The 16,016-nt window shown below is 35.0% G+C and overlaps 1 protein-coding gene across 1 annotated transcript in view; it reads right to left on the bottom strand.

The window, feature by feature from the left end:
* Positions 1 to 1,110: 1,110 nt before the first annotated feature.
* Positions 1,111 to 16,016, bottom strand: part of rpa1 (replication protein A1) — a 38,773-nt gene continuing 23,867 nt past the window's right edge. The window contains exons 14-17 of the mRNA XM_053506696.1: positions 8,485 to 8,661; positions 7,765 to 7,872; positions 7,428 to 7,514; positions 1,111 to 1,991 (exon numbers count right to left, since the gene is read on the bottom strand). Coding sequence (XP_053362671.1) covers positions 1,887 to 1,991; positions 7,428 to 7,514; positions 7,765 to 7,872; positions 8,485 to 8,661 — 477 coding nt within the window. The 3' untranslated portion in view covers positions 1,111 to 1,886. The remainder of the gene's footprint in view (positions 1,992 to 7,427; positions 7,515 to 7,764; positions 7,873 to 8,484; positions 8,662 to 16,016) is intronic.

Genomic DNA, 16,016 nt, shown 5'->3' with positions numbered 1-16,016 from the left:
ATGTTAATTTCCAAACAAAAACATAAGAGTATGAAGAAACCATTATCCCATTTTTTTTTTTAAAAAGAAACCCATGTTCCCATGATATTCCCATGTTTTAATAAATTACCTGCAGGTCATTTCTGAGGCATGAATATTTTATTAACAGAGTGAAAAGCCATGTTTGGCTTTCATGTGACTGTAGTTAAACTTACTTTATCTTTCAACAGATCTTTAAAATATTTTTCAGGATATAGGGATTCTAGTGGCTTTTATAGTTAATCCATAAAATAAGATACTCAGGATGGTACCCACTTTATACCAGCATTTATGGAAATCATATATGGACCGCAAATTTGTATTAAACAGCATCACAGCATTCTAAGGTGTCAAGGTCTATAAGTGGGATGGGATGACATGCTCACTTCCCTAACAAACACAAAATAATAATCGGTGTTTGTAAGATCACGAATGTGGAAAAAGGACAGCACTTTACTTTAAGCGTTATGCTGACTTGTGATGCAGCAGTTAAAAATTAGGTTGGCTGGCTGGAGAGAAGGCGTCTGTTAGCCCTGAGCCTGCCTAGTTAGAAATTGTCGTAACATCTGAGAGCTGGTGCGTGCAGGTGACCACAATGGGGAAAAGATATGGGCAATAAAATCATACCAGTGAGCAAATAATCCTCACAATATCAACAAAAGAATTAACTGAAGCCAAATTTTCATAATCCTAGAGTTACCCAGAAGACAAACTACAGGGGTACCACATGGACCATCCTGTGACTCAATTTGCCTTCAGGCTTAAAACAAATACATCACTCATTATGTCTCTGTGATTCACACATCAGTATTTCCCTAAACAAATAAGAAAAACAAAAACAACAGTTGCTCATAATCAAACATGGAATTAGAGGTTCAGATTCTGTCTTGTTCCTCAAAAACACAAGTGGATTGTAGAGGCAATTTCAATGGTTATAGGAAAATGACTAGCAGACATCAAGAGCTCTCAATTGTCCCTGTAGAGTTTCAGGCCAGCACTAAAAAACATCCAAGATGTGCAAAAATGCAGGCAAAAGACAGTCCTTCATACACAAATACGGATTTAGATACAGTACACAGAGAGGGACATGGACATATTGCAGAGTCTTTATTGACCTAGAGTGTTAAGGGATTATTGGATGCTACGATGGAGCAGCTGTACAGACTGCTCTTAGAGAAGCTCTATAATAAAGCACAAAGGTCGACAATACAGAACAATGTGTATTCTTGAGATACAATTCATTACCACAAGCTTAAAATACACAAAAATTTGTTGTCTCTAAAACAGTCTTTCCATGCACATGTAATAACTATTAAAACCAATTAATAAAAACACTCAATATTAGGGTTCCCAGAATCTTTATTTATTGTGTTGGTAACATTTTAGTTCTGCAGAAAACAAAAAAAAAGAAAAAGGAAAATATCTACATGTACAGAATGTGGCTGTGAGTCACTCTGACCTTAAGCTCTGCAGGTTTAAGCAAAGCCAGCTCAGAGACAGAAAGCATACTGACTGGGCTGCTGAACCAAAACATCAGGAAACAGCAGTGGATTTGCTGCTGCAAGTTTAAATACAGGCACACATACTGAACAGTATGCTGCCATATGATCTTAATACACGAGTCCCATTACTTTCTTTAATTATTCGGTCACCAAAAGGTCAGCACTTTGATTAAACTAAAAAAAAAAAACAAAAAAAAAAAAACACTTGACCTGCAGAGCCTCTCAGTCCAAAATAAGCATTTTACTGCATACTTTAAAAAGCTGTTCTGTAACAGGAAATGTGAATTGCTGTATAACATAAATATCCAAATAGACGAAAGACAGTATACAGACACATCAAGTGCTTGGAATAATAAAGCAGTGCTCTTAATGCGCCGCATGCTTCCTGATGTTCATGATCAGCCTCTTGCTGTATTCTTTGTGGTCCACAGGCTTGGCCTCCACAACTGTTACTTTAATGCGAGATTCATCCTAAACAAAGACAAGACACCACATCACCTCAATACAGGATATACATCAAAACAAAATGCATGCCATTAAATTATATTGTATAAAAAGTGAAAAAAACCAGTTGATACTTATTAAAAAGAAATCAATTAAATTACAAAAATGCTATGATACCTTTCCTTTATGTAATAACTGTACACATTTTTAAATAACCATATGCCCACTTCTACAGATCTCTCACATGTCACAAGAGCCCTCTCAAGCATTTAAATAAACACACAATGTTTTGATTAAAAAATAAATAAATAAATAAAAAATCTTCTAAGTGAGCAGACTGGGAAAGTCACTGTCAAGCCTGGTTTTGTAAACCGATTTCATTAGCGAAACATCATGCAATATGGGGACCTGGACACTAGTGCAAATTTTCCTGAGCATTAATGTAAATCTTTAGACAGAGCCTACACGCCACTCTAATCCCAACTTCAACAGAATCTGGTTCACTTCTTTTTGTATATAAAAGCAAGTAAGCCAGAAAGACGTGGTTGTTTTTATTTGCTGCGGTATGCAGGAGGTGCTAACTACAGCATCTTCTCCTACATATCAAACACTTCTTTGCGTCACTGCACTGCAAGTCAGCTGTTTGTACAAGCAGCAGCAAAAACACATTCAAGAGAAAACTCGAGTAAGCCAACTCCTTCGTCTTCTCTAGTTTTCTGCCAAGTCTACAGAGAACATCTCTCTGCTGCATCATGCATCTCTTTCCGCTGTTTATTCTTTTGTGTTCAGGGTTACGATTTTTTTTGTTTGTTTGTTTGTTTTTAAAGCAGATAGTAGCAAAATTTTTTTAATATTACTCCTTTAAACCCTTTACATTGCAATAGTATTCAGTACTTGTTTTGATGCCAACAGAATAAATGATACAGTAAAAGGAGTTGAGTAAAGTGAATTTTTTACTGCAATCTGCAGAAAGGTTTGGATTAATTAAACAACCAGCTGTGTGTAAAGGATCTTACAAAATAAACAGATGTGCATATTAAGTTTGCTATCTGGGCCAATATCATAAACTGTACATGATATTAAACTATCTACAAAAATATATTAATTGCAGGTCTGAGCATCAGTATATACAGTACAGTATGGACAGCGACCTGAAATGTCTTTCAAACTTTATTTATTCTTTATTACAAATGACAATCTCAAACATACTTTACAAAAAATAATATTAAATTGTACACTGTGCATATCACATGCAGTGCGTGATGTATTTAATCACACAAAATTTTGCCAACAAACTCAAAACTCAACCTGACAGTGGGCGCTCGGGTTGATTGACTGTGAGCATGCAGGCGTGTATGGCTTCTAAGGCAGGCATGCGGGGCTTCTAACAGAGGAAAAAAAGCCTCTGTGCTTGTGCTGTACATAATCAATAAATTCTGGTCAGTGGCTGAGGTCAGATCAGGAATAATCTTTTTATATATACAGTGAAACCTCAGTTGCAAGTTTGCAAATGTTCCGCAAGACGAGCAAAGATTTTTAATAAAAATTTTTACGTGGAAAAAACCCCCAAAAACGAACAAGTCTTGGTTTACATGTATCACGCATGCGCTTCTTGTTTTGACGCCTAGCGTCACGTCATCATAACTAAGCCAATGTTTTTTTTTCTCTCTTGCGCAGAATTGTGGGTAATGATCTCCTCTTCTGGGTCTTAGTGCGCGCATGCATGCACACATGTACAGTTTACTTTAACACTGTGACCAAGTGTGTGCGCGTAAAACATTTTTTGTGTTTGTAAGCATGTGTGGTAGGTAAGTGCAAGGTAAAGTGCAGGTTAATTAGTTTGTTTTATTTTACTGCAGTGATTCAGTTAGTAGGCGAACATGCAAGTGTCATTAGCGGTGTTCCTTGCTAATTCCGATAAAACAGTCTTCCCGTGAATGTGTGTGTGTAAGAAAAAAACTTAAAATAAAAAAGGAGAAGGGGGGAAGGGGCTGATTTCTCCACTTCTCTTACTTTAGCTTCACAAACATACATAAACACACAGCGCCTGCACGCATAAACGGAAACACATATTTGTTGGGATTTATTTTATTTTTTTTTTTTATACGTAAAGTGCAGGTTAATTTAAATTTTTTATTTAATATTTTGTATTAATTATTTTTATTTATTTATTTTTTGGGGCTGTGGAACAAATAATTTGAGCTTCTATTATTGTCTAATAGTGAATGGAAGTGCATTCCCAAAGTGTTTCTGGTAAAATAAGAAATTGTTTTCACACATGAACCGGCCACCATTGAAAATCTTCGGCATGTGCTGGAGTAGACTGAAGAGGAGTGCTTAGACTCTCCAGTCATGAATTAAGAGCTACGCATCTAGTAGAATGTAGCTCCTGTAACACTGTAGCAATGGGTGTAAACAAAACACAAACAAAAAAAACAAAAAAGTTGAGAGGGCACAGCCGCTTACATCTCCGCACTGTTTAAATGCAATATATTTATGAAGACAGAAATGAAGAACAGTTTTCCCTTGAACTATACGGATGAGCTATACACTGCACTATTTTTCATGGAGAAGGCTTCAAGGGCATTCTACAGTTGCCAAGTAACTACCACTTCTAATTAGACTTACGATTTGATAAAGCCTGACCAATTTTTTTATTATTAATTAATTACAAAATAATAATAATAATAATAATAATAATAATAATAAATAAATGAAATCACACATTCCAAGATTTTATTCAGTCACCTATAGCTTTGATTACAGAACACAATGTGGTGGCCAGTTCATGTGTGAAAATGATTCCTCACGATTCTAAGAAACAATCGGAAGATTTGATTCCTAAAATATGCCAGAGGCCTCATGGAAGAAAAGCTTTACTGATGTAATAACCTGGTTAATTCTCTTTTTACCTCGATGCACTCATCACTTTTGGATAGGTGAAATCTAAACTCAGAAAATATGATCCTTTTTCATTGCTCTAAAATATATATTTTTTTGCTGTTCAAGCCTATTTTCCTGATTAGTCTCACTAACGAGTAGTTTTCTTATGGGTACATAGCTGTTTAGTCCTGTGAGTTTACATAGCCATGTTCTTCAATGTTGACTTTTTACCATGCAACTTCAGGTATTTATGTGATAATCTTTCATGATTTCCCCCCTTTACAGGAATTCCTTATTGGGTTTGTTTACTAGTATGCAACCTAATACTCATGAGTATGTAGACCATTATATCACTTGTCACTGAAAATCAATTAGTGAGCAAATCAACACCCAAGTTGAATAATAGTTACCCTGAGTAATAATTCACTGGTGGTTTATTCTGTATTATGAATGTTAAATGTATATAAACCAGGGACTTGCAGTGAGACCAAGACACCTTCTACTGTACCTTGTCATAACACCATGCATGGACATGACTAGAACATGTGTTTTAGAACTTCAGGTCATCGTATGATGTGTGTGAACAGCACCCCTTATACTATATAACCTACAAAATCAAATACTGAGTCTGAACCAGAGCTTTATTTGATAGTTTTGGTTCAATTACTGTTTCATCACTGCATGTAATTACACAAAAGAATAAAAAAAGAAAAGCAGCACAGGCTGGAAACGCACATGCAAAATCACCCTTATAAATACTGTCGCACATAGGACAATACTATGGATTACAATACTATGTTCTCAGTCTGAGTAAAACAATTGGTGATTGATTAATAATCAGATTAACTGCACGGTATAAAGCTTCTTGCACTTGTTACACTACCATATTTCCCTGAACACCAAGGTCCAGTGATAATTAGTCCCATGCGAATCAGCATGTCTGTGATTCTGTGACATTTTTAACCTGGTGAAATGGAAATAACACAGGGCACGATAACTATTTGTTTCTTACTATTTTTATCCCTTTAAACGGACATCATTAAATTCCATCACAGCCTCACAGACAGACAGACAGACCTCTCCTCTTTTTTATTGCAACACACTCTTAAGAGACACACACACTAGCTTTTAAGAACCTTCTGTTTAAGGCTTTGGTTAAGTACCAATAAGGATAATGATGAGGAGTACTTCATACAAAAATGTCTAATGGATTCTCTCACCGAAACAAAGATAAATTAAAATATTTAAAAACTAGTTTAAATCTAAAACAAGGATCAGTAAAAGTAACATCAATACAATTTAATTACTTAAAATTAAAAGATGGCAGATTGAGGCAAACTGGTATGAAATAATGATGTAACCAACTTCACTATTTTTTGGCAATTAGTTTACATCCATAATTATAAGCGAGTTTTAGGGAAATAGCCAAAAAAAAAAAAAAAAAAAAAAAAAAAGGTGTACAGGACAGTGGTGAGACCAGCAATGCTCTACGGCTTAGAGACAGTGGCACTGAAGAAAAGACAGGAGGCAGAGTTGGAGGTAGCAGAGCTGAAGATGTTGAGGTTCTCTTTGGGAGTGACAAGGATGGATAGGATCAAGAATGAGTTTATCAGAGGGACAACCCACGTTAGATGTTTTGGAGATAAAGTCAGAGAGGCCAGATTGAGGTGGTTTGGACATGTTCAGAGAAAAGATTGTGAATATATTGGTAGAAGGATGCTGAGGTTGGAACTGCCAGGCAGGAGGTCTAGAGGAAGACCAAAGAGGTTTATGGATGCAGTAAGAGAGAGGACATGAAGTTAGTTGGTGTGAGAGAAGAGGATGCAGAGGATAGGGTTAAATGGAGGCAAATGATTCGCTGTGGCGACCCCTGAAAGGGAACAGCCGAAAGACAAAGACGACGACCAAAAAAAAAAAAAAAAAGATTTACATGAAAACGTCTCACAATTCTTGTTTGTGGTCTTATGGTACAGAGTGTATACACAATCACAGGTGTAGTCAAAGAAATGCATAATGTAGCACCAAAGACTATCTGACCGACTGGAGGTCAGGGGCGTAAACAGAGAGCAGACAATGACTCCACATGCCTCCGTCGTCTTCAGGCACGTGTACCTCAACTTTTTCATCCCACATAAATATAACCAGCTTTCATGAAGCAGCGATCCAAACAAATCCACTTTATGACGAAAAACAGCCCCTTGCTGATGGACATGACACTTCTTTTGCACCATTAGTGCATAGCCAGGCGCAGAGGCACGAATTGTGACAGTGCTTTGGCAGTCATTTCTTTTATATACATAAGTGCACCACACAAAAGGATGCTTTTGTTTATCTGAAAGAAAAATGCCCACTTCCACTTTAGCAATTTCATTTAGGTTTTGGACCACAAGGCAACGTTCTTGTACAAAATCTTTAGTACAAGAACTAGGACTTTACCCCAAAATAATACATTTTAGAAAAGGAGTGCGTGTGTGTGTGTGTGTGTGTGAGAGAGAGAGCAGCAATTAGTAGGAATAATGAGTACCTTCCTCTGGTTAAGTGATCTGCTTAAAAATGATACCCAATTAAACATGTACTCACATTGTAGGTCTCCAATTTCACGCGGTTGCGGAACACAAAAGTGCTGAAATTGGCATGCTGGAAGACCTCATCAAACCCAGCCTCATTCTACACAAAGATAGAAAAAGTAATAGGATTTACTGAGAAACACAGCAAACTTTTCAAAATAGAAACAGGTGTATTAGCAACATCAGTCAATGTTGTTGAACGAAGACCTCATAGAAGCAGTGTAACACTGAACAATCACTGATGCACCACAGTCAGTCACAACTGAGCCTCCTGTGCTCACATTAGAGAATGATAATATGGTTGAAGTAAAGAGAAAGAAAACAAACAAACAAAACAGGAATAAACTTACAGAGTCCTTAAGTTGGCCTATGTAATCTGATTTCTGCCCCAAGAGGGTCTCAGCACTGTCTTGAAAGCACGTCACCCACTGGTTATCTCCAAAGTCTGCAATATTTGCCTGGAAAGACAAAAATCCAACTTTATACCTTAACAGTTTAGGCACTTAAGATAGGGCTTGCTGAAAAAAAAAAAGATCTGATCTGCATGGTGGTGCATTAATAAAATAAAATAAAAAACAAAACAAAAAAACAAACAAACAAGGAAGGCAAAAATTTAACTGCTTCAATAAAATGAGTAAAACTTTCATTTTAGAACAGAAGACTCTGCAATGAGGAAGATATTAAAATGCTAATTTCATAGGAAAATAAACAATGCTAAGCGAGTGGAGAAATCGTGTTATGAAGAATATAAAGAAGGAAAACAGGCAACATCAATAGACGAAACAAAAGACATACAATGCACACCTTACACTAAATGTCCTGAAAGTGTGCAATACTCATTAGGCACTATTGGTGGGGGGAAAAAAAACAAACCTATACACAAGATGACCAATGACCAAAGAATTATTATTGAGGGGTGAAGCTGTGTGAACCTGTTTGTCTATCAACATCTACATGTAGATGTCATCTACAATCAAACATATGCTGTAATATTTTTCCTAAGAAACTATAAATATGCCTATGAGAAGATAACAGTAATAGGTAGGTGGAAGTGAAAGAGTCTGACTTACAGAGAGCATGAGACGATATTTGAAGTCAGGAAACTCTTTGTCACACTTCTCACAGCGGAACATGCCGTTATGTTGGTCCACCACCTTTTTGTTGCAGTCCTTGCTGGGACAGGCCTGATATAGGCAGTTTTCCTTCCGCATGTACACAATGGTGGCAATGCAGGTAAAGTAATCAGCCTAAAGAGAGCATGACAAAGAGAGAGGAATGGAGATAGGTCAACATAAGGAGAAAACTGTACTATCACACAAACCAAAGTTGGACAAATCAGTAGCACAGACCCCTGAGACAAACAGATTAGTGTTTTTATTTCTAGTTGCCTGGCAGACAAGCAGTTTATAACCATTAAGGGTATTCAGATTTTATGTTTAAACATAGGCTTCCCCCATCACACAGTGGTGGCATATTTCAATGCTGTACCTAAAGCACATGCTTTTTAAAATCCCCCATGTGTTTTACTGCCCACAATAGCTTAGGCACAATTTACTCTCTCAGTAGCATTTTTTTTATTTGGTGCAATAATTAGAATTTCACCAATCATCAAACACGTGTATATATGCACTTATGCACTGTTAAGCAAATAAGTTATACTGATTCGCTTAACAGTGACATTTTTACTTTGATTGGCAAGTTACCTTATGATATGAAATCATATTAAGAGTAAATAAAATATTATTCATGAAAAATATGAAAATTAACACAATTATATCCCATAGCCAGAATATCAGTCCATGACCTTTTGTCATGTATGCAAAGACAATGAAACTTTTGAAACTTTATTAGAATAATAATGGAAAGCATTTATTAACGTGCTTGCCCAGCAAACTAGTTAAAAACTCTTTTAGTCATCCAGGTTTCTGGGTAACCAAAAAACTGGAACTAAAAAAAGCATACTTTGAATAATGATGCTAATGAAATTCTGATGTGTCCACCCCTGAAGACTGGAATAGTTAATGAAACATGAGGCAATTCTATTTACTGTGCAACAGTCCAATACATTTTTTTTTTTTTTTTTTTTTTACAGAAAATTAAGCTTAATTCATTAATCAAAAACTGTACTGACCATGATCAATCAAGATACAAAAAATGCAGGTAGAAAAATCCCACATAATAAAAATGCCAATGTGTTTTAACTGAGCATAAGGAAAACTTGTCACACGTTAAACAAATATTAAGAAGGACATGAAAAAGCCACTGTTCTACTAGAAAAGTGGTGGCATGGTGAAAAACACCTGGTGGGCACAAAAGTGACAGCTCAGAGATCAAACTAATGAAGAAAAATCCAGATGAGTAATTCAAGTTGGAGTGGCACTAGTGCTGCTGATGAGAAGAGTCATCCTGCACTTCTGCTGCTTCTTCTTTTCTCTAACTAGAAGTGACTGGAATAAATGAAGACAGCCAGCTAAGGACAGCACATGTTTTTTCAATTTTATGCCCGTCTCACAGTTCTGTCCTGCATTTTGGTAAGCTACTGGGCACTGGATAATGACTATAATCGCAATTGCGCTCAACAGGAACCATGAGCAACTTGTAGGAAGGTAAACGGAACCAATATTAGGTTTAATTATTTGCCCAGTGGACATAGTGTACGCAGTTGCAGTAAGAACATAAATTTTATGACAGCATTGGGCTTTCAGTGATTTCTGTGAACTGGTATTTTTCTGGGGCAGAATTATTGTAAAACATCTTTAACAGAACAAAAAGGAAAAATTTAAAATTTTAATGTTTTTAAAAAAATTTTTATCAATACTAGGCCAAAATTATACATACGGGGTCAGCAACACATACTTCTGCATAGATTATTAATTCAGCACTGAAAATTCTGAACTGCTTATTGCCTATGAATGCTCAACTTGCTGTTAGTCATTATAATTGAATACAGCTGGACGCTTCTCTGCGTCAACATTAAAAGGTTTTGTTCGGAAACCACTCATTCGAGTAAAAACACAGTATAATAGGAAAGCATAAGTAGACATGTACAGCATATAGCCTCAGCTAGAAATTGGTTTGGAAAGTCTGGAAAACCTAGACAACCACCAAACCACAGACCTGACAAAAACTATCTACAATTCAAATGAGTTTTACACTTCCATAGACTGAAAGAAGCAATCTGTTGCAAAGTCACCACACTTAAGATTTTGCAGCTGACCAAATGGACAAAGAAAAGCCAACTTGAGAAAAGTTTTGACTGGAGGTACGGTTAGAAAACTAAAAGTGGGGCATTCCACCCAAAAACACTGCACTAACATATGAATGGTAGTAATGACATGATGCTTTGGGGCCATTTTGCTTAGTGGACCTTGCATGTTAAAGTGGATGGAATAATGAAGTCAGACTACCTCAGACTACCTTAGCATAATCTCAAATCATCAACTAGACTACAAAAAGTGACTGTTTGGGTGCATGCCAAAATAAACAAATTTTATTAAACATGCATCAATTCTGCCCAGAAAAGTGGCCAAATATTCAACAAGAATTCTGCTAAAAGCTTGTTGATGGCTAACAAACTTATCTAAACTTTTTACGGACTGCTGAAACAAGGACTAGAAGTGCTGTTTTTATTCCCCACCCCACCAGGTGTCCATGTATGCATAATTTTGCCACTGTGTTAATTTCAAAAAACATAAAATGAATTAAAACGCGAGCACCAAATTCTTATGGATTCTTTTGATTTCTTTTTATTAAATATCCATGTTAGACAATCATCTTGTCCTAGAGAGAACAGACTAGGTGAAAAACTGCAAATCCAACACTGGAGGGGGAAAAAAATTAGTTTAAATGTAACTAACAAAAAGGCGGTTTATTCAAAGTACACCTTGGCTTTCAGGAACTCAATCTATGTCTAGTTCATATACTGTACGATTTGGGCAAATCCCTAATCTAAGGTTTTCTAAAGGCATTAAGAAGAAAAGGCACAATGTGGAAGCTTGCTGTTAAGTGGGATTTCTCTTACAGTTTTACTGCTGACCACTTTGTTACTACAATTTAGATATTTGACCCCAATTAACTTCCAAAAGTAGCAGAATTGATACTGTGTATTGCTTCAAATGAATGTAAAGCTTCTGGGAACTGCTGAGCGACAATGTCACAAAGCAAGATTAAAAAAAATTGCTGTGTACTTAAACACAACCTTGCTGTAAATTACTGTTATTTTAGTTGGTGTTGGGGAATCTCAACATTTCAGACTCTGTGAAAAGCAGTAATTAATCAAGTGAATGCCTATATAATTATCTTTTCATTCACTTTACTGCAAATTAGGCCAGAGAATGGGGGAAAGGTAAAAATGAATTACTGCCTGTTATAATGGCTGCTTTTTATGGCAATATGAGGGCCATTTGCAGAAATCCATTTGATGTTTAAGGTAGGTGTGCAGGAAATAGTAATATATTAGCATGAAAGGGCAATCTCAAATTGGTGTTAGATGAATGTCAAAAGGCCACTCATGGAATTGTGGTGATGGGAGACAAACCAAAGACTGTGACAAGCATCATTTATTGCTGGTGTTTTCAGTGGCTTGACCTTTCGTACAAAAAACATAGAGAAGCATTAGTGCAGATGAAAATCTGTGTTTTAATGAGTACAGTGGAAAAGTGGAAACATGACTAATTTTAAGAGACAAAAATGCATGAGGTAACAACAGTCTTGTTAATTGTAATACAGGCAATAACTAACCCTGCAAATGTTCCTTAACATTAAATGTTATTTAAAATAGTTTAAAGTATGATGTGATTTTTTAAATCAATTTGAATGAGTCATTTTTGTGTCATAAACAGAGGTTTTGGGGTGGCATAAGTAACTCTGCTTTGTGAGAGGCAACATCCTTACACCTCAGTGTCACTTATTTAAAGAAAACTGAAAAATATTATGGATGCACATAGTTCAAATTGTGATCAAAGTAAATACAATTAAAGTAAATAAACTAGTGTTGGTGAATTTCCACCGATTTGGGTAATTTAAATTAAGGTTCAGATGGCATGTCACTGAGGTTGTAGTAAAAGTTTCAAATATCACTTAAGCAATATTAATTGTAAACATGGTTAAAAACTCAGGCAAACAAATGTATTTTATTTTGTATAAGTCAACATTCCATTCAAAGTGGTAAATCCAGAGTGGAATTATTTAATTTCTGACTTTGATGCATTTGACAGATTAAATGGGAAAACTGGGCATTTTGTTAGCAACATGTTGAACCTGGGTAAGTGACATTTTTTGCTTTCAAACAGAAAACTATAGAAACAGTATTTTAGATTTATCTGCATGTTCATTAGATTTATCTGTATGTTCATTAATATCTAAGCTAAGTGAATGCTAATGCTTGTACAATGGAACCCGGAAGCGAGCTTGTATTTCAAAACACTCGTTAACTTGAATTTTCCCACAAGAAATAATGGAAACTTAAATTATTTGTTCCACTGCCTCAAAAAATTAATACTTAAAAATAATTAACACAAAATTAAGTAGATGCAATACTTGCAATCCGAGGTTTTACTGTAAATATACACAGTATAAAGTTTTTGGAGGCAAGAAGCTTTAATTAGTTTATTTTTATGCTGTGCACATCATGTTGATTTTTACATGACTGTGGTGGTATTTTGCTATGAAGGACATAAACTAATTTTCTCTGTAGAGAAAGAAGGGTTTACCTTCTAGTAACAAAGCTATTGCCAGTAGTAAATGGTGCAATTATTACATTAAAAAATATCCTCTTAATATCCTTAATTTAAAATAACCATTGTTCGCATACATTTGCTATAGATAGTGCTTCTACTATTTTTTAAGCAACTTAATATGTAGATATAGGTTTAATCACTCCTTAAGTGTTCAGGAAATTACAGCCCGTTTGCCACTATTTACAATTTGCAGGCTTATAATTAAAAAACCCACAGTAAAAAAAAAAAAAGCAGTTATTAGGATGGGAATCGTGAATCACCACTCAATACAATATTGTCATGATACCTACGTAGATTAAAATTACAATTCTATAAGGATTACAACACATAGGATGACATCACAACTCAATATTACATTATTCCTTAATTGTTATAATTTTAAATCTTAAAAAAATGTAATTTAGAATTGATAAACTTGAGTAATTTAGTTTAAGCCAGCTCTTTATAAAATTAGTTTCATCACTTAGAAACTAGGGATGCACCGAAATGAAAATTCTGGGCCGAAAACAAAACCGAAATTTTTGGATGTACTTGGCCGAAAACCGATACCGAAAATGGCTTCATTAAAAAACATGTTTAAAATATTTTCTTTTTGTTTGTATTAAAAAAATGTTGCAAATTTGCAACTTTGCTGTCCTCATCTGAAACTTTAAAGTGCTTCCAAACCGCCGACATACTCTGTGTTTGATGCGTAATGACAGCGCAAACGAGACGGAAGGATGGGAGAGGCGTGGCGACAATTTCGGCTTTTATTTTCTGCGCTTTCTTACGTTTCGGCCGAAACCGATAATGCTATTTCGCCCAAAAAATTTTCGGCGGCCGAAATTTCGGTGCATCCTATTAGAAACCTGGAGGAGTATTTAAATGATACACAGTAACTTCAAGCATACGTTTAAAATGTAAAAAAAAAAAAAAAAGCCAAGTTTTTAGCTTTTTTTTTTATCGATTTTTGCACATCATTACATTTCTAGCACGTAGGTGTTGCATTTTATTCCTTACTTAACCCAGGTACATGTATATGGTGTCTTTAAATAGATTAAATAAATAAATAAATAAATAAGACATTTTGGGCAAGTCATGAACATGCTTAACAAATGCTTAAGAAAAGAGCAAACACTTCACCAGTAGTGTTGTAAACTACTTTTGCTACAATTCTGTAAATAAGTACCAGCTTTAGATAAAACCTTATTTATAATAAGTTTTTTTTATTTTTTATTTCTTTTACATTTTAGGCATTTAAAGAGTTATGTTTTTCAATGGTCATTTTAACTCTATATTGGTTTGTTGCCGTGCACAGAAAACAAGAACTACAAAAAAAAAATAAAAATCTAATCTTGCAATTGTAAATCTAAATTAATCCAGTGATGTCACGGATGAAGGACAAAACATTTTGACAAAGGAAGTAGCATCAGGATTCTAAAAAAAATTTTCGGTCAACATTTTAGTACAACTTTAACGTCACAAAATATCCTGAAATCTACAATTTATACAACAAAAGTGATCAGTTTGGTTTCCTCTTTAATAATTCACCTTCAACTTATTTGAAAGCAGTGGTTTTCCTTTTTTTATTTTGGTATAGCACTTCACTGTGATATCAGGAAGATTTCCTTTGTGGCTTTTGTGGATATCCCACTGCAAATACTTTCCTTTACAATCTCATTTTTCGATTCTGCACATGATGATTCTGTATTCTCTCTCATGTTTGGGCATCCTTTCTTCTGCCTTCACATTCAGATCCCTTTTTCCTCAAAATAAAAACATGTTATGTTCAACCTCGGGCAGTGGCAACAACAAAGCATGTTGTACCCTTAAAAAATTTCATGGATATGAAAATAGTATGGGCACACAAATCCCACCAACAACGTCATATATTGAGGAGCATTTGGAAATATAAATGTTTTTCTGTGGATTGCTTAAAGTTAGAGGTTGGAGCAGTTAAATTTTTCAGATATATTTAGCATCTTTACATTACAGTGAACCTTGGAGTATGAGCATAATTCTTTTCGGAAGTGGGCTCATATTCCAAAACACTTGTAAACCAAATCGAATTTTGCCATAAGAAATAATAGAAACTCAAAATTATTTGTTCCACATCCCCCAAAAATAAATCCATAAAAATAATTGACACAAAATATTAAGTGAAAATAAAACAAATTAAACTGCACTTTACCTTTGAAAAAAAGTAAAAATAAATTGTGACAAGTGTTTTCGTTTGTGCGCGCAGGCGCTGGGTGTGTGGCACGGTGCCCAATGATGCGTGCACAGACACACCAATGAGACTTGCTTTTGCTTTACACGCACACTGTACACACATGCATACAGACACAAAATAAAATGTTTTACGCGCACACACGTGGTCACAGTGTTATAGTAAATAGTACACTTTCAAATTTTATATATATATATACTTTTTTCTTCTGTTTTTTGTAATGTTTATTATGCCCTTATTTGTACAGTTTATTTTACTAGTTACATTTATTTTCTTTAGTACTTCTTTTTATCCATATTTATTTATGTGTATTTGACAAAATTTAAATTTTAACACACGTGCACAGATGTGTGTTTTTTTTTTTTTTTTTTTTTTTTCCACCTGATGTTACCTTTTATTTTTGCATCATTAAATATCATAAATAGTATTATTTCCATTCCAAAAAATGGCAATTATATATAAAATAGCACCTATTTAGTGTTACATAATCAGGCACATTATAAATCCATTAAAACATGGAAAAGCAACAGCAATCTGAATTATATTTTAGAGGAAGTATTGCAGCATGGTATGCCATAAACACTGTAATTGTGACAGGCAAAATTATATATTTTAAAATTTATGTTCCTCATTAAGATAAATGACATTGACTATA

Source organism: Clarias gariepinus, chromosome 11, assembly GCF_024256425.1.
Source record: "Clarias gariepinus isolate MV-2021 ecotype Netherlands chromosome 11, CGAR_prim_01v2, whole genome shotgun sequence".
In the NCBI taxonomy this organism is placed as follows: Eukaryota; Metazoa; Chordata; class Actinopteri; order Siluriformes; family Clariidae; genus Clarias; species Clarias gariepinus.
The sequence above is the reverse complement of the archived record's forward strand: the minus strand, read 5'-3'. Positions and strand labels throughout refer to the sequence as shown.